The sequence below is a fragment of the Podarcis melisellensis genome (assembly GCF_964234715.1).
Source record: "Podarcis melisellensis genome assembly, chromosome: 2".
Taxonomy (NCBI): domain Eukaryota; kingdom Metazoa; phylum Chordata; class Lepidosauria; order Squamata; family Lacertidae; genus Podarcis; species Podarcis melisellensis.
The window spans coordinates 111637717-111664569 of NC_138529.1; the positions used below are offsets into that span (position 1 = coordinate 111637717).

The 26853-nt window shown below is 46.1% G+C and overlaps 3 protein-coding genes across 4 annotated transcripts in view; 1 reads left to right on the top strand and 2 right to left on the bottom strand.

The window, feature by feature from the left end:
• The window catches only part of LOC309363219 (uncharacterized protein), a 37110-nt gene extending 33829 nt beyond the window's left edge, over positions 1–3281 (bottom strand). The window contains 5 exon segments of the mRNA XM_081899325.1: positions 1061–1083; positions 1452–1682; positions 2254–2349; positions 2793–2816; positions 2819–3281. Coding sequence (XP_081755451.1) covers positions 1061–1083; positions 1452–1682; positions 2254–2349; positions 2793–2816; positions 2819–3229 — 785 coding nt within the window. The 5' untranslated portion in view covers positions 3230–3281.
• A 2144-nt stretch (positions 3282–5425) lies between these two features.
• Positions 5426–12894, bottom strand: LOC309365218 (E3 ubiquitin-protein ligase TRIM7-like). 2 transcript variants are annotated; one of them, XR_014165933.1, is made up of 5 exons: positions 12823–12894; positions 7396–7491; positions 7121–7221; positions 6699–6784; positions 5426–5723 (listed from the first exon to the last, which is right to left on the bottom strand). XR_014165933.1 is itself a non-coding variant. In XM_081903446.1 (5 exons), the coding sequence occupies exons 1-4, from the start codon at positions 10822–10824 to the stop codon at positions 6733–6735; spliced, it is 444 nt and encodes a 147-aa protein (XP_081759572.1). In that variant the 5' UTR covers positions 10825–12148; the 3' UTR covers positions 5426–5723; positions 6699–6732. The 2 variants fall into 2 exon arrangements, 1 of the variants encoding a protein (XP_081759572.1); XM_081903446.1 differs by lacking the exon at positions 12823–12894 and adding an exon at positions 10630–12148.
• LOC309364876 (zinc finger protein RFP-like) lies at positions 12844–23417 on the top strand (the record flags this gene model as incomplete). Its single annotated transcript, XM_081902847.1, has 7 exons — positions 12844–13248; positions 13750–13845; positions 14555–14785; positions 17262–17284; positions 18168–18289; positions 18809–18841; positions 22740–23417. The coding sequence occupies 7 exons, from the start codon at positions 12844–12846 to the stop codon at positions 23234–23236; spliced, it is 1407 nt and encodes a 468-aa protein (XP_081758973.1). The 3' UTR covers positions 23237–23417.
• Positions 23418–26853: the final 3436 nt, after the last annotated feature.

The window sequence follows — 26853 nt, forward strand, 5'->3', positions numbered from 1 at the left end:
CAAAGCCAAGCCACCATCCTTCCATTTCAAGGAGCTTTCTAAGAAGGCAGGTGTCTCATCCTGATGATAAAGGCACCATGGAAATATCATGAAGACTTGGGAGCAGAGCTCTTCCTATGGCAAAAAGGAGCATCTAGAGAGCACCTAACAAGATGAAGGAAAACCGACACACACCTGCTTCCATAATATGCTGAAGGAAATATAGGAATTTGAGATTGCATAGATAAGCTTCTTTACCTTCACATTATTTTTTTTAGGAAAGTGAGCAACACTGGGTCCTTACGTGGAGATTTTAGGACTACACCAGTTTTAGTGAAGCATTTCAAGTGATCAATGAGCAAAACATATTGATCTGGTATGTGCATTTCTGAAACATAAGGAAAATCACCCTTCTGAGTAATACCCCTCCCCACCTTCTCACTATATAGAAGGGTCTGGTGACTTCTGTTTCAGTGTATCTGAAGAAGTGTGCATGCACACGAAAGCTCATACCAAGAACTAACTTAGTTGGTCTTTAAGGTGCTACTGGAAGGAATTTTTTTTTGTTTTGAATAAGGAAAATCAGAAAGCTTTAGAATGGCTTTTGTGCTGCTGGAATGGCATTTGAAAGATAAAGTAAATCGGTTATGATACACTGGGCCAAAGATTTTGGATATAATATACAGCTAAAAGAACGAGAGAGCTTGTGGAAAGAAAGAATAAAATTTACAGCATGTAATGCTCTGAAAGAGAATGTGATGAAAATGATGTATAGGTGGCATATTACTCCCGTGAAATTAGCTAAAATGTATAAGACAAGTAATAAATGTTGGAAATGTAAAGAAAAATGAACTTTTTATCATATGCGGTGGGAATATAAGAAAGTAAAAAGCTTCTGTGAGTGTAGATGGGATCAATAGCTACCACAAAAATGTGTCCCTATTTTTGTCTGTGATTTTGTGAAAATGGACGATGGAGTCCTAAATTATCTCTGGAATGAGGAACTGGAGAGTGAATTTCTCACCTGTTAAACAGCAAAATTCATAGCATCAGAATAAGGCAAGGGTTTCCCATCACTTACCTCTGCAAGAAGCTTCCTATATCCTGGAAGGAAGGAAGGAAGGAAGGAAGGAAGGAAGGAAGGAAGGAAGGAAGGAAGGAAGGAAGGAAGGAAAGAAAGAAAGAAAGAAAGAAAGAAAGAAAGAAAGAAAGAAAGAAAGAAAGAAAGAAAGAAAGATGTCAGTGGAGCCAGTTCTACTGTTATCAATTTTGCGAGAACACAATGCTAAAGTTAAGAAGCCTGTGGTTTGATCTAGCAGCACCCTTTTGTGACCCCAGGCCTTTCACCCTTCATGTACCAATTGTTTTCTTTGCAGCAGCTTTTTTTTAGGATGGGGGCTAAGACATGTTATCCTCCTGCCTGTAGTCTGAAGCAGCCCACTCCACCCTCTCGCATCAGGATGAGGCCTGACCTGCAGGAGTTCACTGGCTGGTTCCTGAAGCTTCTCCTCCATCTCCCGGATGAGGCTGTCAAGAGAGGAGACTTCCCTGGAGAGTCTGGCCAGGTGCTCCTCCCTTTGGGCTGCAATCTCCTTCTCCACTTCTGCCATCTGGGCCAGAATACGTTTCTCCTGTTCTTCCAGAAACTGGTGCAGTCGCCGGAACTCAGCCACCATCTTTTCCCTCTCTGCAACTGTTTGTTTCTGCAGCAAAGAGGTTGAAAGAAGAGAACAGTGGGCCAAAATCAGGCATCTAGTCTGCTCTTGCAGGATGAAGAGGGCCAGGGGTCAACAAACTTTTTCAGCAGGGGGCTGGTCCACTGTCCCTCAGACCTTGTGGGGGGCTGGACTAAATATATATATATATGAAGGAATTCCTATGCCCCACAAATAACCCAGAGATGCATTTTAAATAAAAGCACACGTTCTACTCATGTAAAAACACACTGATTCCCAGACCATCCATGGGCCAGATTTAGAAGGTGATTGGGGCCTGCTCCGGCCCATGAGCCTTAGTTTGCCTACCCATGACTTATCCAAATTCCCCTGGAAGGGCATGCCTGACATTTTAGAGTGATTACGCCAATATTCAGCAGGGAAAGAGCTTCATAAACACAAGCCCACCCCCCTTTTTAAATGGTCTTTCATGTTCTGTGGGAGATCAGGCTGTTCAAAAAGAAACCACTTTCTGTATTCCATATTCATCCCCCCTCCCCCCATATTGATTCTAGACTATACCATTTTTTCATCTTAAAGCAGTAACAATGGTTCTTACAAGCAGGTCCTGGCTTTCCTTTTCTGTGTTTGCTTTAAATACGAGAATTTTCTCTCTCTCCTTCCTCACATTGTCTAGGCAGCTGCTGATCTGATCCTGAAAAGGAAAAAAAATCCAAGTTAGGCTGTGTTACACAGGGAAGCTGAATCGTATGTTTGCTCCCTGCCCCACATCCCTGGGTCTTTTGCAAAGGTTCCCCCTTTTCATCCCAGAGGAGGCAGAAATGGGGCTGCCCTATATCAGAGCTGAGAAACATGGGGGTTTTGCTATTTATCCCCCACACTCAACACCCCTCCTTTTTATTAAATTAATCCTAGATGTTGTAATCTTTCCTCCCAGGGGAGTTACTGCAGCCTGCATTCAAATAATAAATATTTATTATTTATAGTTTCAGAAGTTAAGTCTTATCAGGCTGCAAAAGATTCTTGCTCTATAACTCCTTTGGGGCCGCAAGTGGAGAGAATACATTACAAGATTTATTTATTTGCAAGCCCCTCTTGTCAGCAGCTATTCCACCCCCACCCACTGACTTTTCTCACCTTGTACTCCTGGGACGCCTCCTCTCTAGAGGAACCACCTCGTGGCTTTTGTGCTCCTTAGATACATTACACAAGACACAGATGGGGCTTTGGTCCTCCTGGCAGAAGAGTTTCAGGGGCTCCTGGTGCTTCTCGCAGACCCTTCCTTTTCCTTCTCCCTCCTTTCCCTCTTTCCCCCCCAGATGGCTGAATTTCTTGGCTATTTCCACAACATTTGCCAGCTGCTGGTTTCGCCTGATGCTGCCTTGCTCCACTGTTTCCCTGCACTGAGGGCAGGAAGCCTCTCCCTCGGATTTCTCCCAGCACTGGATCTGGCAGGATCTGCAGAAGTTGTGCCCGCACTCCGGGATGATCACTGGATCCCTGAAATACTCCAGGCAGATGGAGCAAGTGGCTTCCTCGCGGAGATCCTGGACGGGACCCCCAGAAGCAGCCATGGTTGCCTCGCCAGGAACAGGGAGCTGGTTTCCTTTTATCTCTTCCTTTTAGCAAATGGGCGTGTTTCGTTTAGGAACTTCAGAAGTTGGCTGTAGCTCCGAGCCGCTTTGATATGGTGGAAATATATATTTTTATTTATTTTAAATGGAGTGCTCATCCTTGGTGGTTGCTCGTTTAAGGAACCATTTCCCCGTGGGAGCTGGTGGAGTTTGTTGACTATCAGCACGTCAGCCTCAGACCACTTTGCAAGCTGATGAATGAATTGCCGTCTCCCTCCCCCGCCTTCCTCCATTCACACTCCTCTTTCGAGTTAGTAGCCAAGACATACAGAGGAGAAACAGCCCAGGCCTCCATCCTGGTGCCAGTTTTTAGTGAGTCGTTTTTACAAAATCGCCAGCGTCTGATAATATGCAATAACCTCTGGAACCAACTCTGCAAACGGCCTTTGCAAACAGCTCAGCGAAATGTTATCCAGATACTTGCCAATCACACCGCAGGGCACCTATTAAGAGCAGGTGCTTTCACTTAGCCCCATTTTCTCAATGAATGCAGCCCTTTGTCAGTGAAATATTACATTGTTATAAGAATTTTAAGGTCTCAAATATAGAATAAATACTCATCAATGCACACATATAGGAATATATGAACCATGTGTCTGAAATAGTACGGGAGAGCAATCCTGAAGCCATTTTGACCCCAAATATTCCTCTGCAGTAAGGGAGAAAAATTGGGAAGGCCTTCCCATTGTCTTTTTGCTTACAAATCCATTCTTAAGGGCATATTTGTGTGTGAATAGGGTGAGCCTGTGATTATTTATTCATTCATTCCATCCAAGTCATAGAGGATACAGCTTTAAATGGCTATGATTCATGATGGCTATAAACCACCTCCAGGATCAAAGGGACCATTCCTCCCAATTCCAGTCTCTGCAGAGCAGAAGAAGGAGAAAGCGCTCTTACTTACTTGCTTATTTATTTCATAAAAAATTATACACCACTTGTTTTGTAAAACAAAAACAAAAAAACCAACAACACCAGTTTACAGAAAGATAAAATCGGGGGGGGGGGGGAGAGAATAAAATATACCAGAAGTTAAACTACTAAAACTTATTTTCTAAGCATCTGGGTAGGCTTGACGAGGCCAGAATGTTTTTAGTAAAGGTAAAGGGACCCCTGACCATTAGGTCCAGTCGTGGCTGACTCTGGGGTTGCGGCGCTCATCTTACTTTATTGGCCAAGGAAGCTGGCGTATAGCTTCCGGGTCATGTGGCCAGCATGACTAAGCCGCTTCTGGCGAACCAGAGCAGCACATGGAAACGCCGTTTACCTTCCCCCCGGAGTGGTACCTATTTATCTACTTGCACTTTGACGTGCTTTCGAACTGCTAGGTTGGCAGGAACAGGGACCGAGCAATGGGAGCTCACCCCGTCATGGGGATTCGAACTGCCGACCTTCCGATTGGCAAGTCCTAGGCTCAGTGGTTTAACCCACAGCGCCACCCGTGTCACCCAGAATGTTTTTAGCAGGCACCAAAAAGAACACAGTGAAGGCACCTGCTTGATATCAAGAGGCAAGGAGTCCCAAAGTGTAGATGCTGCCGCACCAAATAACCAGGTTCTTACAAATGCAGAACTGGTGTCTTGTTTGTGGGCCCCCCGTAGGTTTCCGGCTTCCAGGTTCCGCTTTGGTTTTTAACCAGAATGTTAAGGTCAGCCAACCAGAGACAGGGGCACAACTGTGGCTTCGCCAGGCAGACAGCATATGCCCAACCCAGAAATTTGTGATCAGGACCAGAATCAAGCTTGGGTGTCTATGGACACAAAAATTCAGTCCTGATTCCCTTTCCGGTTTCCTCCCAGCGAAAGATTCCTGCATCGCACAGGGTTGGACTAGATGGCTCTTGTGGTCCCTTCCAACTCTATGATCCTATGAATGTACAGTGGTACCTCGGGTTAAGAACTTAATTCGTTCTGGAGGTCCGTTCTTAACCTGAAACTGTTCTTAACCTGAAGCACCACTTTAGCTAATGGGGCCTCCCGCTGCCGTCATGCGATTTCTGTTCTCATCCTGAGGTAAAGTTCTTAACCTGAGGTATTATTTCTGGGTTAGTGGAGTCTGTAACCTGAAGCGTCTGTGACCCGAGGTACCACTGCAAATTCTTTTTGGGGTGGGACAGGGAGTTGTTTATTGGCAGCTGCCTGAAAGGAGATGCTCTCTAGGCAGCAGCTCCTCCCATCTATGGTTTCCTTCAGACTGCTCAGGACATGCCACACAGCCTCTATGATGATTACTGTCCTTGGCTGGCCGGCTTATCTTTTCTTAACCTGAAAGGTAATAGTGAGACTCCACTTGATGTTTCTTGGTCCTTCCCACAGCTTCAGATGTTCCCAGCTCTGCAGTGGCTTCTGCTCCTCCTCAATCCTCTTCTACAATTTCTCACCATAGAAGAGGAGCTGCAAGGTTGCTTTTTGAGAGGTGCAGAGGTGTTGGAGATCTGCAATCCAGGCAGAAGGCAGAGCAGAATTAATTTTTGTTTCATTCTGCTGCAAAGGACAATAGTGATCATTATCTGTGAAATGGGTCTAAGCAAGCACGTCTCTCTCATCTCCCACTAGAAACTAAATGCCCAGCATTGTTCCTTGTACTTTTCTCACCCAGGGAAGGAACTATCCCTGGACGACTATGGGACGGAAGGCAGAAAATAAAGAGAATGAATAAAATTATGTGGGATGGCACAGAATGATATCTCCTTCATCTGTGCCCAGAGACTGAGGCTTGACACAGAGGGAGGAAAGGGATGTGATAGGAATTTTATGGTCTTAGATATATGGTAGTGTTCATAACTGCACATACATAGATCAGCACAGGAAGACCAACCTGGAACCATTTTGATTCCTAAACTGACCAAATGTTTTCTCTGCAAGGTCAAAATGGAAAAGCCTCCCCATTGTCTTTTCCTTCACAAATCCTGTCTTAAGGGTATGTCTGTGTTTGAATAAGGGTGTGAGCCTTATCATTACAAAAGACTGGGCAGGCTCCTCAGGCAATCCAATCAAGTAACCTGCCAGACAGGAAATAAACAAGGACAAGAGAAAAATAAATATTGAAATTTCTGTTTTAAGACCACTTTTTCTGTGATGTATCTGAGGGGTGGTCTTAGGTTACACCCCTCCTGTGATGTATGTATGATGTTTCTGGGGGTGGTCTTGATCTAGAGTGTGGCAATTTCAAAAGTCTTTATAAGGCCTTGCACAGCATTTTTCTGGGTTCCTCTTCCTCTCCTGCGGGTGAGGAGTGTTGCAACAGATCAATAAAGATCAAGCTTTCTAGCTGCTTTGCTTCTCAATATTCTCTGGTTGGCCTCTGTTATTTTGTCCTACCAATAGGGAACCTATGTAAGGACTCTATATGGGCTCTTGGATACCCCAAAAGGGAAAAGGGCATATTTTTATTTACAACAGGGACATACCTGAAAGACCCAGAGCAGTCCTTGTCCCAAGAGTTTAAGATGACTGACAGTTCAAGGAAGGCTGTCTTCTCTTCCATTTCCATTTGCTAGATGGTGGAAGGAGATAAGGGAGTCAGGATGGATAATATACAGTATTCAGGTTCTGCAACATCAAGGGGCCACATCATTCAGGAGGATTCCCTGGGAAAGGCACTTTTAAATTCCCTACAAAGGTCACAACATTAATCAGGGAAATAACTTTCTAGAAGCTTCTGGGTGCCCAACCTTGAAATTCCTGCAGGAGAAAGGGGCAACCCCAAATAGAAGCAAGGTGGCCTTGTGTGCTTAAAAAACATCCAATCCTTTCTGGATTTATCCCCCCCCCCACGGTTTATTATTGTTAGACTCGTACTTTTTCACTTCCCAACATGAGCAACACTTACAAGAAGCCCTTGAATCTTCTTTTCCCTGTCTGTTTTTCCCCACTTCCAAATGCTGCCTGTCTCATCGCCTCCAGGTTCTCCGCAAGAGCGTCAATTTGATCCTGAAGAGAAAACATAAACCAGTTTGTGTTTTTTTTGGTTCCTTTATTGTCTTATTTCTGAAGTGAAATCTGAGGGGCAAAGTTGAATGGCATGCGTGCTCCTTGCCCTCACATTCCTGTGCTTTTTTACAGAGATCTCCTGCAACCTTCCAAATCCCCTTCCAAATCACTTACAAGCTCGTCTTGGCTTTCCTTTAAGATGGCTGCTCCGTATGCCAGAACCTTCTCTCTTTCTTGACACAAAATCTCCTCGGGACTGCAGAGTTGTTCCTGGAAAGAAACATGAGTTGTACTTTGGTTCTTTTTTTCTTTTTCGGTTTTTTCAGTATTTATGATATCAAAATTGAGAAAGTGAGAGGGAAGTTGAATGCAATGCTCGTGACTTAAGTTTGATGGAGGTCTCTTGCACCTTCCATGTCACATTGTAGCATTCAACATAGAATTGTAGAGTTGGAAGGGACCCCGAGGGTCAGCTAGTCCAACCTCCTGGTATGCCCCGTGGAGGACCTTAAGGTCCACAAATTACAACACTTTGGAGGTCCCGAGCCGCAAGGTGGTTAGATTGGTCCCAACTAGGGCCAGGGCCTGGGCCTTTTCAGTACTGGCCCCGACTTGGTGGAACGCTCTGTCACAAGAGACTAGGGCCCTGCGGGACTTGACTTCTTTCCGCAGGGCCTGCAAGACAGAGCTGTTCCGCCTGGCCTTTGGTTTGGACTCAGTCTGACCCTTATGTTTCCCTCCCCTTATGGTTTTGATCTATGGGCTACTATGAAAATGAGGCTGCATTTTAAATTGCATGTTAACGTGTATTTTAAATTGGCCCCCCCATTATGTTTTTATTGTAATTTTTACTGTTGTTAGCCACCCTGAGCCCGGCTCTGGCCAGGGACGGTGGGGTATAAATAATAATAATAATAATAATAATAATAATAATAATAATAATATTGCAGGGATATGCGGCTGTCCCATACAGGGATCAAACCTGCAACCTTGGAATTACCAGCACTAAGCTCTAACTCAGTGTTTCTCAACTGCGGGCCATATGGCCGCTTGGGGACCCTCATGATATTTCAAACAAGGCCAGAAAAATGTTGAGAAACACTGCTCTAACCAACTGAGCTACCCAACTGGGTTAGATTGAATAAGTTAGTGGGGTTTAACACTCCTTGAAATGAAATCCTGGGGAAGGGCATCGTTGCTGATTTCTTGGGGAAATAACAAATTCAAGAAAGAGAGAACAAGAGGCCTGCGTCCTCTTCTCACACTGACCAATCAAATGCCTCTGAGAAGCCTATTGGAGATCTTTGAGGGCGTCAATAAGCTAATAGATATAGGTGACATACTGTACTTGGACTAATGTGCGGAATTTGGCAGCCATGTTGCTCACCAGGGCAAGACGGTTTGAGCATATTGTACCCATCTTGGTCCGACTGCACTGGCTGCCAATTAGCTTCTGGGCCCAATTCAAAGTGCTGGTTTTGGACTATACAATGGTACCTCGGGTTAAGAACTGAATTCGTTCCGGAGGTCCATTCTTAACCTGAAACTGTTCTTAACCTGAAGTACCACTTTGGCTAATGGGGCCTCCCACTGCCGCTGCAGCACTATTTCTGTTATCATCCTGAAGCAAAGTTCTTAACCCGAGGTACTACTTCCGGGTTAGAGGAGTCTGTAACCTGAAGCGTCTGTAACCCGAGGTACCACTGTAAAGCTTTAAGTGGCTCAGGACCGCAATATCTCAAGGACTGCCTCTCCCCATAGGGACCAACCCAGACTCCAAGATCATCATCTGAGGCCCTTCTTCATGTGCCTCCTCTGTGAGAGGTCCAGAGGGTAGCAACACGAGAACGGGGCCTTCTCTGCAGCGGCTCCCTGTTTGTGTGATGCTCTCCCCAGGGAGGCTTGCCTGGCGCCTTCCTTATAGACTTTTAGGCGACAGGTGAAAACGTTCCTCTTCAACAAGGCCGTTGGCTGATTAATACTCTTCATTCTTTTAAATGTTTTTTTTTGGGGGGGTGCTATTTAGTCCTGCTGGCCACATGACCCGGAAGCTGTACGCCGGCTCCCTCTGCCAATAAAGCGAGATGAGCGCCGCAACCCCAGAGTCAGTCACGACTGGACCTAATGGTCAGGGGTCCCTTTACCTTTACTTTATTCTGAATATAAATAAACATGGTGTAGCAACAGAGGCCAGTTTACTTCCCCAAAGGATACTTTCCCCCTTTCTTATTCTACAGAACAACTTCTAATATAGCTATGAGAAATGCTCTGGTTATGGGTGACAAATACAGTGGCACCTCTGGATGCGAACAGGATCCGTTCTGGAACCCCGTTCGCATCCTGAAGCGAACGCAACCTGCGTATGTGTGTCTGCGCGCGGGGGGTTTGCGATTCACAGCTTCTGTGCATGCGTGTGATGTCATTTTGAGTGTCTGCGCATGCGCGAGCAGCGAAAACCGGAAGTAATGTGTTCCGTTACTTCCGGGTTGCCGCGGAGCGTAACCTGAAAACGCTCAACCTGAAGCATATTTAACTTGAGGTATGACTGTAGTCCCAAACTTAGGGCAGGTGTGAGGAGAATCTCTCTCCAGCTTCTCTGGCCGTGGCCAGAGTTGCTTGACCTTGGCTGTAATTGTAATTCAGCAACTCTGGAGGGGTGGGACTTCCTGTTCTTATTCCGTACCCTCCAACATTTCTCTGAAGAAAATAGGAGCATCCTAGTCCATCACAATAATACAGTGGTACCTCGCATTACATACGCTTCAGGTTACATACGCTTCAGGTTACAGACTCCGCTAACCCAGAAATAATACCTCAGGTTAAGAACTTTGCTTCAGGATGAGAACAGAAATCGTGCGGTGGCAGCAGGAGGCCCCATTAGATAAAGTGGTGTTTCAGGTTAAAAACAGTTTCAGGTTAAGAATGGACCTCGGGAATGAATTAAGTACTTAACCCAAGGTACCACTGTAGTAATAAATTTATGATTTATATGCCACCCATTAAACATTAAAAAACATCCCTATGCAGGGCTCCCTTCAGATGTCTTTTAAAGGTTGTACGGTTTCTTATCTCCTTGGCTCAGGGGTTGCATACCATCCAACGTCTCTCTGTTGAAAGTAGGGACGTCCTACCATACCCTCCAACATTTCTCCGGTTAAAATAGGGATGTCCTAAGGAAAAGTGGGACATTCTAGGATCAAACCGGGACAGCTTCTGTAAATCCGGGACTGTTCCTGGAAAATAGGGACTTTTGGAGCGCCTGCCATTCCACTTAATGAAATACTCCACCTCCTTACCACAAAGCTCACTGGAGCATTCCTTTTATGGAGACACTGCAACATTTTGTTGCAGGACTTGCTTGCCCATAGCTAGTAGAATATTACTAGAATAGAAAACGTGATTTCCTACCTTGAATATTTCAGGCGCTTCATCCAGAGGAACAACCTTGTGTTTTTTGTGTTCCTTGGCTTTGTCACAAATCACACAGATGGCGGTTTTGTGGTTTTTACAGAAGAGTTTCCGGGGTTCCTGGTGTTTTTCGCAGAAGCTCCATGTTCCCCTCTGACGTCTGGAGAGATCCTCAGCAAGACCCCCAGCAGCCATGGCTGCCTCCGGCACAAGAGTTACTTTTTTCTCTGCGGTCTTTTGTTAAAAACGTATTTCACAAACTGGGTGTTCCCTTTCCTGGAAACCAGGTGACCGGGGATTTCTACTTTGTGTTGCACCTCAGGTGTGTGTCAAAGTCCACAGCCAAAGTGAAAGTTTAAACAATTATTAAAAAAAAGAATGTGCAAAGCAAACTCTTAGTTGGCAAGGACATTCTGCAACTTTGATTCAGTACCAGGAAGAAACCTTTGATTTAGTTCCAGGAAAGAAATAGGAGATAAGACGTCTCCTTAACTCTAAATTATTTGGGGCATTCCTCACAGGTGCCCCGGGTGACATTTCAGGCTCAGTTAGCTGTAATATCAAAGATGACATTTGGGGGTGCTATTTCTCTAAAATGCATGTGGAATTTAGGGAGTGGAAAACCAAGTTCCTCTGGATTTTAATGATCTTCCAGAGTGGGATGCAGTAAAAACCAAGACACCACAAAAGGTGTTGAGCTGCTTCTTTTTTTAAGGAAACCACCAACATTGTTGAGCTTTTTAAAGGCAATTCCCAAAGTTGTTCAGCTTCTATTCCCTTTTTATTCTGATATATGATAGCACTATAGTAGTAGTAGTAGTAGTAGTAGTAATGTTTTTTTATGCTCCGCCCTCCCCGCCCAGGACCAATAAAATTACAATAAAATATAATGGGGGGAAAGCAGTAACCCAGTCTGAAAGAAAGACTTGATCAGGCCTCAAGCTCAGACCATGATAATGTCTGAAATATGAGAGGGGTAGCTGAAAGATACTCGGAGTCGAGTGTGAATTTCATGCTCTTTATTCAGCTCGTAGTAGCAATGATGAAACTTTCCCCAAAATGTCTAGCTATTTATACATTATTTACACAATGGGCCCCACATGATTGGCTAATTCTGGGCTGCTCCTGCAGGCCAATCAGGTTGCTGATTCACTTCATCCAGGAGCCTGACTGGCTGCTCCTGTAGGCCAATCAGGTTGCTGATTCACTTCATCCAGGAGCCTGATTGGCTGCTCCTGTACGCCAATAAGGTCGCTGTTTCATTTCCATCTGGAGCTAGATTGGGTGGCTCCTGCGGTCCAATCAGACTGCTGCATTCTAGATCCTTTTGTTCTAGGATTCAGCTCAGTACATAACAGTAGCTAATTGTCAGAAGATACAATATGGAGGAGAAATTTGGAACCCAGGATGTGTCTTGACTCTGAAGAGAGATCTGGCATGCTGAGAAGCAAACAGTTGGATGCTGTGGAGGAGGAAAGTGGGCCTTCAGAAGAGCCCCCCCCCCCCCGCCTAGACTCTAGATATTCTATAATAATAATAATAATAGAGAAAATGGGGCTAAGTGAAAGTACCTGCTGTTAATAGTTGCCCTGTGGTGTGATTGGCAAATATATGGATACCATTAGCTGAGCTCTTTGCAAAGGCCGTTTGCAGAGATTGTTCCAGAGGTTATTGCACATTATCAGACGCCGATGATTTTGTCAAAAGGACTAAAAATTGGCACTGGGATGGAGGGCTGGGCTGTTTCTTCTCTGTATGACTTGCATAGCTGTCAACCTTTCCCCTTTTCTTGCGAGGAATCCTATTCGGAATAAGGGAATTTCCCTTTAAAAAAGGGAAATGTTGACAGCTATGATGACTTGGCTACTAACTAGAAAGATGAGTGTGAATGGAGCAAGGCGGGGGAGGGGGACAGCAATTCATTCATGAGCTTCCAAAGTGGTCTGAGGCTGACGTGCTGATAGTAAACAAAACCACAACAAATTCCAACAGCTCTCGCAGGGAGGATGAGCATTCCACGTCAAATAAACAAATAAACAGATATTTCCACCATATCAAAGCGGCTTGGAACTCCAGCCAACTCCAAGGCAGCAGGGATCCTGAGTAATCGCATCTGAATTTCCTGGAAAGGAAAACGCCCATTTGCAGACACAAGAAAGAGAAAGCGAAACCAGCTCGCTCTCTCACACTCACTCTCTTCCTGACGACTCCGCCATGGCTGCATCTGGGGGTCCCGTGAAGGATCTCTTCGAGGAAGCTACTTGCTCCATCTGCCTGGAGTATTTCACGGATCCAGTGATCATCCCGGAGTGCGGGCACAACTTCTGCCGAGCCTGCCTGACCCAGTATTGGGGGAAATCCGAAGGAGAGGCTTGCTGCCCTGAGTGCAGGAAAACAGTTCAGGAAAAGAACCTCATCCCCAATCGGTCGCTGGCAAATGTTGCAGAAAAAGCCAGAATGCGGGCAGAAACAAAGGAAAGGGTCTGCGAGAAGCACCAGGAGCCCCTGAAGCTGTTCTGCAAGGAGGAGAAAAGCCCCATCTGTGTGGTGTGTGACAGATCCAAGGAGCATCAAAGCCACAAGGTGGTTCCTCTAGAGGAGGCTTTCCAGGAGTACAAGGTGGGGAAAGGCAGTGGGTCTTTCTTGGGGGTGGAAGAGCTGCAGACAAGAGGGGCTTGCAAAAATAAAAATGTTGTAATGTATGCTCTCCACTTGCAGCCGAAAAGGAGTTTTCCAGCAAGAGATCTTGTATAGCCCCATACAACTAAACTTCTGAAGCTTTATACAATAAGCATTTATTTTTCTTTTTGAGAGATTAAAGTGCACCGCCTGAATGCAGGCTGCAGTAACTCCCCTGGGACGAAAGATTACAACATCTAGGATTAATTTAATAAAAAGGAGGGGGGAGATGTTGGAGGTGTGTTGAGTGTGGGGGACAAGTAGCAAACACCCCATGTTTCTCAGCTCTTGATATAGGGCAATCCCATTTCTGCCTCGTCTGGGATGAAAAAGAGAAACCTCTGCAAAAGACCCAGGGATGTGGGGCAGGGAGCAAACATACGATTCAACTTGTCTGTTAATGTGTGATGCAGCCCAACTTGGACTTTGTTTTCTTTTCAGGATCAGATCAGCAGCTGCCTAGACGATTTGAGGAAGGAGAGAGAGAAAATTCTAGTACTTAAAGCAAACACAGAAAACGAAAGCCAGGACCTCCTTGTAAGCACCATTGTTACTTGAAGGTGAAAAAGTGCTATACAGATCCGTGCAGGAGGCATGTTCGCAACCCGCAGCGTTCGCAACCTGCAGTGCCACGTCTGCACACGTGTGGGTTGCAATTTGGAGCGTCTGCGCATGCACAAAGAACGATTTAGCGGTTCTGTGCATGTGCAAGTGCCGAAACCTGGAAGTAACCTGTTCCAGTACTTCTGGGTTTCAGCACACCAGTAACCCCAAAAAATGCAACCTGAAGCAACCCGAGTTATGACTGTACAACTAAAAATGTATGATTGATTTACCTATTTTGTGCTTCTGCGCATGCACGAGCGCCGAAACCCGGAAGTAACCCGTTCCAGTACTTCCGGGTTCAGCGCAGTCTGCAACCCAAAATGCGCAACTTGCAGCGTTCGCAACCCAAGGTATGACTGTAGTCTAGAATCCATATCTGGGGGGAAATGAAAATGGAATACAGAAAGAGGTTTATTTTTGAACAGTCTTATTTCCCACAGAGCATGAAAGACCATTTAAAGGAAGAGGTGGGCTTGTGTTTATGAAGTTCTTTCCTTGCTGAATACTGGCGTAATCTCTCTAAAATGTCAGGTGTTCCCTTCCAGGGGAATTGGGATAACTGGCCCTCTTCATCCTGCAAGAGCAGACTAGATGCCTGATTTTGGCCCACTGTTCTCTTCTTTCAACCTCTTTGCTGCAGAAACAAACAGGTGCAGAGAGGGAAAAGATGGTGGCTGAGTTCAGGCGGCTGCGCCAGTTTCTGGAAGAACAGGAGAAACGTATTCTGGCCCAGATGGCAGAAGTGGAGAAGGAGATTGCAGCCAAACGGGAGGAGCACCTGGCCAGACTCTCCAGGGAACTCTCCTCTTTTGAACACGCCATCTGGGAGATGGAGGAGAAGCTTCGGGAACCAGCGAGGGAACTCCTGCAGGTCAGGCCTCATCCTGATGCGAGAGGGTGGAGTGTGATGCTTCAAACTACAAGCAGGAGGATAACATGTCTTAGCCCCCACCCCCCAAAAAGCTGCTGCAAGGAAAAGAATTGGTACATGATGGGTGAAAGGCCTGGGGTCACAAAAGGGGATCTGCTAGATCAAACCACAGGTCCTTCACTCTAGTATCGTGTTCTTGCACTGGCCAACCAGAGGTCTCTGGGAAGCCTTAAAAACCAGTAGCTCTCTGCCCCCCTCTGTTTCCCAGTAAGTGCTGGTCAGCTGCTTAGTATTGATAACTGGGGTCATCTGGAGGTTTGGAGCATGTTGTCAGCAATATGCTGGCGACTCTCCTTTACACCTTCCAGTGGAAGTGCTGGACCATTGTCTTGTCTCTCTAACAGACTGGATGAGAGTCAACAAATTGAAAGGCAATCCAGATAAGACTGAGGAACTATTAGTGGGTGGTTCCCTAGACCGGATGGGTGGGAGATGGGCTGCTCTTGATGGGGTTGCGCTTCCTCTGAAGGAGTGGGTACATAGCTTGAAGGTTGTAGATGGGGCTGTGCCTGAATACAATTGGATTATTTGGTTGCTCTTGTTTTTGTAATAATAATAATAATAATAATAATAATAATAATAATAATAATAATACCTTTAAAGCCCTATATGGCCTAGGGCCCTCATACCTATGGGACCGCCTCTCCTGGTATGCCCCACAGGGGAACTTGCAGTCTTCAAACAAAAACATCTTGGAGGTTCCAGGCCACAGAGAGGTTAGGCTGGCCTCAACTAGAGCCAGGGTTTTTTTGGCTGTGGCTCCGATCTGGTGGAACGCTCTGTCACAAGAGACTAGGGCCCTGCAGGACTTGACATCTTTCCGCAGGGCCTGCAAGACAGAGCTGTTCCACCAGGCCTTTGGCCAAGGCACAGTCTAACCCCCTCCTTTGGTAATCCTCACAGAACTCTAGCCCAATGGTTGCCATTAATCTGATTTGAACTGATTTTATAATGAAATGATTTTAGAATGTTGTATCATTTTACTGTTGTTAGCTGCTCTGAGCCCGGCTTCAGCTGGGGAGCACGGGATATAAATAAAATGATGATGATGATGATAATAATAATAATAATTTATTTATACCCCGCCCATCTGGCTGGGCTTCCCCAGCCACTCTGGGCGGCTTCCAACAGAATATTAAAATACAATAGTCTATTTAACATTAACAGCTTCCCTAAACAGGGCTGCCTTCAGTTGTCTTCTAAAAGTCTGGTAGTTGTTTTTCTCTTTGACATCTGGTGAGAGGGCGTTCCACAGGGCGGGCGCCACTACCGAGAAGGCCCTCTGCCTGGTTCCCTGTAACTTGGCTTCTCGCAGCGAGGGAACTACTAGAAGGCCCTCAGCACTAGACCTCAGTGTTCGGGCAGAACAGTGGGGGTGGAGATGCTCCTTCAGGTATATTGGACTGAGGCCGTTTAGTGCTTTAAAGGTCAGCACCCACACTTTGAATTGTGCTCGGAAATGTACTGGGAGCCAGTGTAGGTCTTCCAAGACAGGTGTTATGTGGTCTCAGCAGCCGCTCCCAGTCACCAGTCTAGCTGCCGCATTCTGGATTAGTTGTAGTTTCCGGGTCACCTTCAAAGGTAGCCCCACATAGAGCGCATTGCAGTAGTCCAAGCAAGAGATAACCAGAGCATGCACCACTCTAGTGAGACAGTGCACAGGCAGGTAGGGTCACAGCCTGTGTACCAGATGGAGCTGATAAACAGCTGCTCTGGACACAGAATTGACCTGCGCCTCCATGGACAGCTGTGAGTCCAGAATGACTCTGAGGCTGCACACCTGGTCCTTCAGGGGCACAGTTACCCCATTCAGGACCAGGGAGCCCACCCCCTGTCCCCCCAAAACAGTTATTCTGTCTTGTCAGGATTCAACCTCAAACTGTTAGCTGCCATCCATCCTCCAACCGCCTCCAGACACTCACATAGGATCTTCACCACCTTCACTGGTTCTGATTTGAAAGAGAGGTTGAGCTGGGTATCATCTGCATATTGATGGACACCCAGCCTAAACCCCCTGTTGAAAAGCATGGGGGAGAGGACAGAACCCTGAGGCACCCCACAAGTGGGAGCCCAGGGGTCTGAATACTCCTCTCCCACCACCACTTTCTGAACACGGCCCAGGGGGAAGGAGCGGAATCACTGTATAACAGGGGCCCCACCTCCCAGCCCCTCTTATTATGAATTTTATGTTTTTATATAGTGATTTTATCTTGTCAACCGCCCAGAGGCCTGCGGTTAAAGGGTGGTATACAAAATTGATAATAATAACAAACTGATCACAGTGCTCTGTGCAAAACTGACTCCACTGAAATCTTTCTTTCTTTCTTTCTTTCTTTCTTTCTTTCTTTCTTTCTTTCTTTCTTTCTTTCTTTCTTTCTTTCTTTCTTTCTTTCTTTCTTTCTTTCCCTTGCTCCAGGATATTGGAAGCTTCTTGCAAAGGTAAGTGATGAAAAACCCCTGCTTTATCCTGATGCTAGGAACATTCTTTAACAGGTGAGAAACTCACAGTCCACTCCCTCCTTCCAGAGATAGTTTAGGACACCATCGTCACTCACATAATGACAGACAAAAATAGGGACATGTTTTCGTCATCATTTGTATCTATTGGTCTCATGTACAACCATGGGAAGGAAGCCGTTCCTCATTCCTCTCCATTGCGTATATCTGAAGGCTCTTCTCTGTGATGGATTCATTTACTCTGCAATTGATACTCAAAGGGGAGACATTCCAAAGGGGCTTGTAAATATCTTCACTATAAGTTTTTCTTAAATATCCAGTGTATTCCAAGCTCCTGCAGTTTCTTCCCCAGACATAAGAACATGAAATAGGGCCCTGCTGGATCAGGCCGGTGGTCCATCAAGTCCAGCATCCTGTTTTCACAGTGCCTAACCAGATGCCAGGATCTGAGCCCCAGAGGCCTCTCCCTTCCTGTGGTTTCAGCAGAGGCCCCACTGCCTTTGACCCAGCCATCGTGAATAGTAGCTGCTGAGAGCCTTGTCTCCCAGACATATTCAAACACTCATGAATTTTGGAAATCTTCCATGTTTAGAAAATGCTGCTTTAATTTATTTTCTTTTAAAAAAATAATTTGCATATATCAGCTTCTTTACCTTCAATCTCATATTCATATATTAGCTTCAACATGTTTTGGAAGCAGCTGTGTGTCGGTTTTCCTTCAGCTTGTTAGGATCTCTCTAGTTCCACACGTCATCTAGATGCTCCCAAGCCATCATGCCTTTATCATCAGGAGGAGACACCTGTCTTGTCAGAAAGCTACTTACATTGGACGGCTGGTGGCTTGACTTTGTTCTTCTCCTCCCAGGTCTCAGGCAAAGCAGAAATTTAAGGACCCCCCTGAGGCTTTTCCTCTTGCCCTGAAGTGGAGGATCTGGGACTTCAGTGATATGAATCCCTTCCTGGAAGCTGTCATGAAGAAATTCAGAGGTAGTAAAGAAGGGCTGAAATATTTTATACTGGATGTTTAGAAGTGTTCATGACAGGCTCCAGGTCATACGGAATATTAGCCATGCCAGCAAAATGGAAGGTTTATTTATTTATTCTCTTTCAATATCTAGTGGCCATACTTTCATATGCAGAAGTCGCAACTTATGCTGCTTTTACTTCTGCAATTACAGCTTTACGCGGAACGCTAAATAGGCTTCCGAGGCTGATTGTAAATCTTCCAGCTAATTACAACTTGTGTGCTGTGTTATCAAGATGGCAGCCTGGACTCCTGACATCTCCTGAAGGTTGTTGCTGATCTTCTGGGGGTCCTGTTCCTCTTCTAAGGTCTGAGCAGGCCTGAATCTTGACATTGCCCTGCCCTGGCTTACGCAGGGATAGTCAGCATGGCAGATTTCGGATAGTTTTAAATTACAATCTCATGAGTTTGTATTGTCGTTACTAGATTAGTAATCAAGACAGTGGCATGATGCTAAAACTCTGTTCCCTTTTCTCTTCCAGACACTATGGAATATGGACTTGAGCTGCGAAAAGGTAAATTTCAGGTTTGAAAGGAATGATGAAATCTGCTTCTCAAAAAATCAGGCTACTGTGGATTCCCCATCTGTCACCCCCCAGTCCCTGTTTGCACTTTCCATGTCTCCGTTACAGGTTTTTGTCACTTTCAGGAAGTGATCAATTGTACCTAGGGTGTTATACTCCTCCAATTTTATTGTCAGTGAGAAGTGTTGGTGCTTTGCTGGCACCAGTCGTCCTCCGGACATCCAGGCGCAACATACATCCGAAAATGCATGCACGTAGTCATTAGCAGAGTTAGCCTAAGCTAAGACCAGGGCAATGTAGCATCAGGGTTTAGTGATTTATTTACAAGATCAAAACAAAGAACAGAACCATCATGGTGCGTCTCTTCTCCTCCGAGAGAGAGCAACAAACAGACAGGAAACAAAGGACAGAATTAGGAAGTCATAGGACTATCTTCCGTTTCTCATGCTTCCAAAGAATGGAATGTCAACACACAGAGCATGTGGTCTAGTAGTCACGCACACACTGCAGCATGGGAGAGAATGAAACCACTGACACAAAGAGGTTTCCTTTTGAAGGATATCATTGGAGGTTTATGGCATCTCATCCTTTTTGAGTTTTCTGATTTGCCAATATCAACAGATTGACAGAGCTTAAACATTCACAACAGGCAAGTCCACAGTTTGGCATCAGAGGGAGGCAGCCAGGACCACCGACATGCTGTCACCTGACATAGCCCAAACTCCATTCCCTCTGTCTCCTCCTCTGCCATACACTCAAACGTTAGTTTTTATTATTGACAGACTCCTAATAACAGTGGGACACGGGTGGCGCTGTGGGTTAAACCACAGAGCCTAGGGCTTGCCGATCAGAAAGTCGGCGGTTCGAATCCCCGCGACGGGGTGAGCTCCCGTTGCTCGGTCCCTGCTCCTGCCATCCTAGCAGTTTGAAAGCACGTCAAAGTGCAAGTAGATAAATAGGTACCGCTCCAGCGGGAAGGTAAATGGTGTTTCTGTGCGTTGCTCTGGTTCGCCAGAAGCGACTTAGTCATGCTGGCCACATGACCCGGAAGCTGTACACCGACCCCCTCAGCCAGTAAAGTGAGATGAGTGCCACAACCCCAGAGTCGGTCATGACTGGACCTAATGGTCAGGGGTCCCTTTACCTTTACCTAATAACACTGTCTTTAGCTAGGACTTTTTTTCCTGCTTGTGTGGTGGTGGTGGTGTGGACATGCCTCCAGTCACCTTCTAGCTATTTCTTTGTTATTTAGCCAGAAATCTCTGTAACAACAATAACCTGGCAACTTTTCCAAGCCTCTTTTTATGTATGTGAGGAACAGAGATGAGAAAGATGAATCATATCAATCTGGTCTGGGGAGCCAGGATGGGGTCTCTGTATTGAAGGTGACGTGTGGGAATGACACTTCCTAGGTGTTACTGGGTTTGGCTTTAATTTGTTGTTGTTTAGTCGTTTAGTCATGTCCGACTCTTCACGACCCCCTGGACCAGATCATGCCAGGCCTCCCGCAGTTTGGTCAAACTCATGCTGGTAGCTTCAAGAACACTATCCAACCCTCTCGTCCTCTGTCGTCCCCTTCTCCTTGTGCCCTCCATCTTTCCCAACATCAGGGTCTTTTCCAGGGAGTCTTCTCTTCTCATAAGGTGGCCAAAGTATTCGAGCCTCAGCTTCCAGTGAGCACTCAGTGCTGATTTCCTTCAGAATGGAGAGGTTTGATCTTCTTGCAGTCCATGGGACTCTCAAGAGTCTCCTCCAGCACCATAATTCAAAAACATCCATTCTTCGGCGATCAGCCTTCTTTATGGTCCAGCTCTCACTTCCATACAACACTACTGGAAGAACCATAGCTTTAACAATATGGACCTTTGTTGGCAAGGTGATGTCTCAAGGTGAAGGCGTCTTTTAATTTCGTGACTGCTGTCACCATCTGCAGTGATCATGGAGCCCAAGAAAGTAAAATCTCTCACTGCCTCCATTTCTTCCCCTTCTATTTGCCAGGAGGTGATGGGACCAGTGGCCATGATCTTTGTTTTTTGATGTTGAGCTTCAGACCATATTTTGCGCTCTCATCTTTCACCCTCAATAAAAGGTTATTTCATTCCTCCTCACTTTCTGCCATCAAGGTTGTGTCATCTGCATATCTGAGGTGGTTGATATTTCTTCCGGCAATCTTAATTCTGGCTTGGGATTCATCCAGTCCAGTCTTTCGCATAATGAATTTTTCATATAAGTTAAATAAGCAGAGAGACAATATACAGCCTTGTCGCACTCCTTTCCCAATTTTGAACCAATCAGTTGCTCCATATCCAGTTCTAACTGTAGCTTCTTGTCCCACATAAAGATTTCTCAGGAGACAGATGAGGTGATCACAGACTCCCATTTATTTAAGAACTTGCCATAGTTTGCTGTGGTTGACAACAGTCAAAGGCTTTTGCATAGTCAATGAAGCAGAAGTAGATGTCTTTCTGGAACTCTCTAGCTTTCTCCATAATCCAGCGCATGTTTGCAGTTTGGTCTCTGGTTCCTCTGCCTCTTCTAAATCCAGCTTGCACTTCTGGGAGTTCTCAGTCCATATACTGCTTGAGCCTTCCTTGTAGAATTTTAAGCATAACCTTGCTAGCTTGTGAAATGAGTGCAATTGTGCGGTAGTTGGAGCATTCTTTGGCACTGCCCTTCTTTGGGATTGGGATGTAGACTGATCTTCTCCAGTCCTCTGGCCACTGCTGAGTTTTCCAAACTTGCTGGCATATTGAGTGTAGCACCTTAACAGCATCATATTTTAAATAGTTCAGCTGGAATACCATCACTTCCACTGGCCTTGTTATTTGCAGTGCTTTCTAAGGCCCATTTGACTTCACTCTCCAGGATGTCTGGCACAAGGTCAGCAACCACACTACCTGGGGTGTACGAGCCATCCATATCTTTCTGGTATAATTCCTCTGTGTATTCTTGCCACCTCTTCTTGATGTCTTCTGCTTCTGTTAGGTCCTTACCACTTTTGTCCTTTATTACGGTAATCTTTGTACGAAATGTTCCTTTCCTATCTCCAATTTTCTTGAACAGATCTCTGGTTCTTCCCATTCTGTTGCTTTCCTCTATTTCTTTGCATTGCTCGTTTAAGAAGGCCTTCTTGTCTCTCCTTGCTATTTTTTTGGAAATCTGCATTCAATTTCTTGTATCTTTCACTATCTCCCCCGCATTTTGCTTGCCTTCTCTCCCCCAATATTTGCAAGGCTTCGTTGGACAGCCATTTGCTTTCTTGCATTTCCTTTTCATTGGGATGGTTTTCATTGCTGCCTCCTGTATAATGTTGCGAGCCTCCATCCATAGTTCTTCAGGCACTCTGTCCACCAAATCTAAATCTTTATGTATTGTTATGTATTCTTGTCCTTTTTATAAACTACCTAGAAGGATGGGGTAGAACATACTTTAAATATGTAACTGAAGCTGGAATCGTGGTTACAAGGAAGGTGAGAGTACCTGCTGCCAGATTTACCTGGCCTGTCAAGCATAGGCTGTCATGTGATGTGAGGTAAAATATTAAGGTGTGAATTAAGAGTCCCTGCTTGGACTCCCTTCTGCCATGAACAAGCCACTGTCTCTCAGCCTCAGTCCTCCCATCTGAAAAATGGGCATACTAAGATTGACTTAACTTACAGGGTCGTTGCAAGGGATCTATGTAGATAATGTGTGTTGAGTACTTTGAATACTTGAAAGAACTGCAAATGTTTCAAGAAACCTTACTAAGAACTTGGTGAACATCCCTGTCTCGAATGCAGAGCCATGGAGTCCCTGTTCAGAGGGGATGCTATTTCTGTCATGTGCCTAAAAAAAATTCGGCTTCCCAGTTGACGTCGTTTCTCTTCTCTTTCCTCATCTGCCCCCACAGAAAACGTAACTTTGGATCCAGACACAGCACATCCCTGTCTCATCCTGTCTGCGGATCGAAAGAGTGTGCGAAAGGGAGAAGTGCGTCAAGACCTGCCAGACAACCCTAAGAGATTTGACACACAAACCTATGTGCTGGGATGTGAGGGTTTCACATCAGGCAGACATTTCTGGGAGGTCACTGTGGGAAGAGAGAGGGGATGGTGTGTGGGGGTGGCCAGAAAGTCTGTGAAGAGGAAGGGTGTTTTCTCTTCTGATCCTATGGAAGGGATCTGGGTTTTCGGGAAGTGGGGCATTTTGTTCAAGTTATTCTCCCCCCAAGTTGAGCTGCCCCTCAATAGGATCCGAGTGAGCCTGAACTATGAAGGGGGACGGGTGTCCTTCTACGATGCGGATACAGCAGCCCTTCTCCACGCATTTCCAGCAGCTTCCTTCTCAGGAGAGACCCTCCAGCCCTTGTTTTATGTGTCCGCCAAAAGCCACCTTAGCACTCTCTGAGGGTAGAGACAGACAACGTTCCAGGTTCGGTGCTAAATATGCTTCTCTGTGCCACCTGTCCTAAATCAGCAGAGCGATGCGCAACATCAAAGCGCTTCAGAAGCTCTGACCCAGACAACGAAGGCAGTAGCTCACAGATTCAGTTAATTACAGACAGAAGTACAGTGGTGCCTCGCAAGACGAAATTAATCCGTTCCGTGAGGCTCTTCGTATAGCGGTTTTTTCGTCTTGCGAAGCAAGCCCATTGACAGCTTAGCGGATTAGCGCTATTAGCGGTTTAGCGGCTTTTAGTGGATGAGCTGATTAGCGGCTTAGGAAAAGGGGAAAAAAACCCGCAGGAACTTGCAAGACATTTCGTCTTGCGAAGCAAGCCCATAGGGAAATTCCTTTTGCGAAGCGCCTCCAAAACGGAAAATCCTTTCGTCTAGCAGGTTTTCCGTCTTGCGAGGTGTTCGTCTTGCGGGGCACCACTGTATTTTACCATCGGGTCATAAAAGCTTAATGGTTCCTGTTATAAGAATTTTAAAGTCATATATTAAAAAAATTAATGTTCATAACTGTATATATAAACCACATGTCTGAAACCCCACAGATTAGGCCTCAAATATTGACCTCAAATATTTCTCTGTCTCTTTCCTCACAAATCCTGTCCTCACATATCCACATTCAAGATATGAACAGGGTGTGAGCCTGTGACCTGTGACCTAGATTCAGAAATTAAGTAGTTATAATAACAAAAGAGTGCCCAAAATACAGATAATGCAATCAGGTAAGTTGCCATACAGGAGATAAACAACGCACTCAGATTTCTGTTGTAGACCGCCTTTTCTGTTATGTAGGTATGATGTATCTGGGGGGTGGTCTTGGGCTACACCCCTTCTGTGGTATATGTATGATGTTTCTGGGGGTGGTCTTTGACTCTAGGGTGGGCAATTTAAAATGTCTATATAAGGGCGGACACACCTGTGCGGATATATATCGATCCTCCCTGATCGATAGGGCCGCGATCTCAGACAGCTTTACGATCCCAATCAATCATTTACAGCGGTCCGGCACACTTCTTCACAGCTGCGCCACTGTTGCTCCCTTCAGGTCACGGCTTAGCAGAGTTGAACAGCGGTGTAAAGCAATCTTGCTCCGTGTAAGCACACATAGACAGGTTCGTCTATTTACAGCTCTTTATTAAAACATTTTAGCATCAAAGACCGGGGCTTCTTTCAGCCATATCCAAAGGCACGTCTTTCTCTCACAGATACACAGAGAGAAGTGAAAGTACAGGAAAAAACTCCTCCTCCTTGGCTTCGAAAGCTTCTGTCTCCGCCCAGCTATAAGCTGACGTCAGCAGGTGACACACACCAGGGAATTTAACCAGATAAATTCTGAACCATAACACCCCCCCTTGTGTCCCTGCGTGATACCTGTGCAACATCTTCAGTAACACCTTGTGAGATCGATCCCTTCCCCAATGCCTTGTGCCCTCCCTTGGCAAACCTGTTTGGCATTTGTGGAACCACCTCACAACTCTCAGAATCGCACTGTGCGAAACTTACCCACGCACCTGTGGCCTGATACCTCTCTGGTGGGATACCCTTAGTTGTGCGACTGGACCTCCTAGGCACAAACTCAGGTGTTTCCTCTGACTCACTTTGATCAGCTGGTGTGTCCTCTGCATCATGGAATTCTCCCTCTGACTTAAAGCGTCTTCGAATCCTCTCCATTATACTCACAGGAGAACTAGGCTCACTTTTGGGCAGTCTCTTAACAGCCTGTGGAGATGCCCTATCCTGCTCCTGACCCTGGTCAGTGACCTGGTCGTCATCAGCAGCCTCAGCCTCTTCTTCCGCCTCATCAGAACTGTCTTCTGGATCAGAGAGACATTCTGAGAGAACATCACGCCTGACAGGAGTCTTTGACTTTACCTCCTCCTCTAAGAACTCAGCGTGTTTACTGATCAGCACCTTACTCTGATCACCTGACGGGTAAGCAAATCGCCATGCACGGGCTTCTGGCTCATACCCACAGAAGATCATTTCCCGGACTTTGGCTCCATCTGGCCCTTGCAAAGCCTTAGGCAAAGCGACAAGCGCAGGAGTCCCAAAAGTCCGCAGAAAGTGAACCTGGGGTTTTCGGCCATTTAACAAAGAGAACGGTGTGTCGCCTACCAGTGAGTTGTAGACACGATTCCAGGTGAATGACACAGCCCTAGTAGCCTCCAACCAAAACTCAGGAGGTAACCTGGCTTCTTCCAGCATCACCTGTGCAGCCTTAACCAGAGCTCCACTCCTCAGCTCTGCCACCCCCCCTTGCTGGGGTGAAGTAACTGTGTGGCGTATCCCTCTCTTCAGCAAGAACTTCTGCAACGCAGAACCAGTGCACTTAGCATTTCTGTCACTGATGATAGCTTGAACCCTGGTGGAGAACCTCTGTTCCACCCCCTCAATCCAGCTCTTGATCAGCTGTGCTGCATCCTCCCTGGATTTGAGACCGTGAGCCCAGGAATTCTGCGAGAAATCATCCAGAAAAGTTAGCAGAAACCTGGCCCCCCCCAGACTCTGTGCCTTGACAGGACTGGACAAATCTATGTGTACCAGCTCAAAAGGTTTAGTGGCCACACGTTCCACCTTTGGGTAACTGCACCCTCTCACCTTTGCTTGCTTGCAAGTGTCACAATTAATGGCACTTCCACAATTTTGAATCCTACACCCCGTGGCAACCTCGGGCAGAGTCTGCAAGTCCTCTACCGACCCATGAATTGTTCTCTGATGCCATACGCATGCACATGTAACATTATGAGCGGGAACTGTAGTACGCTGGTTGGGAACTGTAGCACGTAACGCTTGTGCTTTCTCAACCTTCCCCTCACCCCCAAGAGACGTTTTAAGAATGAAAAGATCATTCTGTCCCTTCCGCACTTTGGCCAGTAACCTCCCCCCTTTGGAGATTGTGCAGACATCATTTTCAAAACAAACTTTGAACCCCTTATTTAACAAATAAGGCACAGATAACAAACAGTGATGAATCTCTGGAACAATACAAAAATCCACCGTCTCCTGTAAAACAGAAAAATAGGCATTAGTACATTTGAGAACTCTAGTTTTCTGTCCATTTGCGAACTTAATAGTTTGTCCCTTCGGAACTGCCGTGCAATTCCACCTCTCGACTGCAGGGGTCTCTGGAACCAAGTTGCGGTTAGCTGCAGAGTCTATTACAAAGGCCATCCCGGAATCTTTCACTCCGCCGTCTTCAAACACTGCCATACTCGCAGAAACTTGATAAGACTCTTCCTGTTGTTTACCACGACCACCTGGCTCAGCTCCACGCCTGCCTGTCTTCCCAGGCCTGTTGCCATGGAAACCCGCCTGATTCCCATGGGAAAAGTCTTTGCAAACATCCTGCATCGGCTCTCTGCTCCGGTGGGGGCAACTGCCACGCCGACGTTGAACTCCAGTGGAAAAACACTGCCCGGGGCTCCTCCCAGCTGGCCTGGCCTTCCTCCTTCTGGAACGGCGCCTTCCACCAGCCTGGCCCCCCCTGAAGCTGCTCTCTGCTTCAGCATAAAGGGAAAGTTCTTTAAACTCGCCTTTGGAACTCTTCGCCCCCCCGATCTGCTCACTAGC

Coding starts and splice junctions, on each gene's coding strand:
- LOC309365218 (XM_081903446.1), bottom strand. CDS start 10,824: ATGGCTGCTGGGGGTCTTGCTGAGGATCTCTCCAGACGTCAGAGGGGA. Junction 7,222..7,395: donor AGGAAAGCCAAGACGAGCTT/GTAAGTGATTTG, acceptor TTTTCTCTTCAG/GATCAAATTGACGCTCTTGC. Junction 6,785..7,120: donor AGAAGATTCAAGGGCTTCTT/GTAAGTGTTGCT, acceptor TCCACCATCTAG/CAAATGGAAATGGAAGAGAA.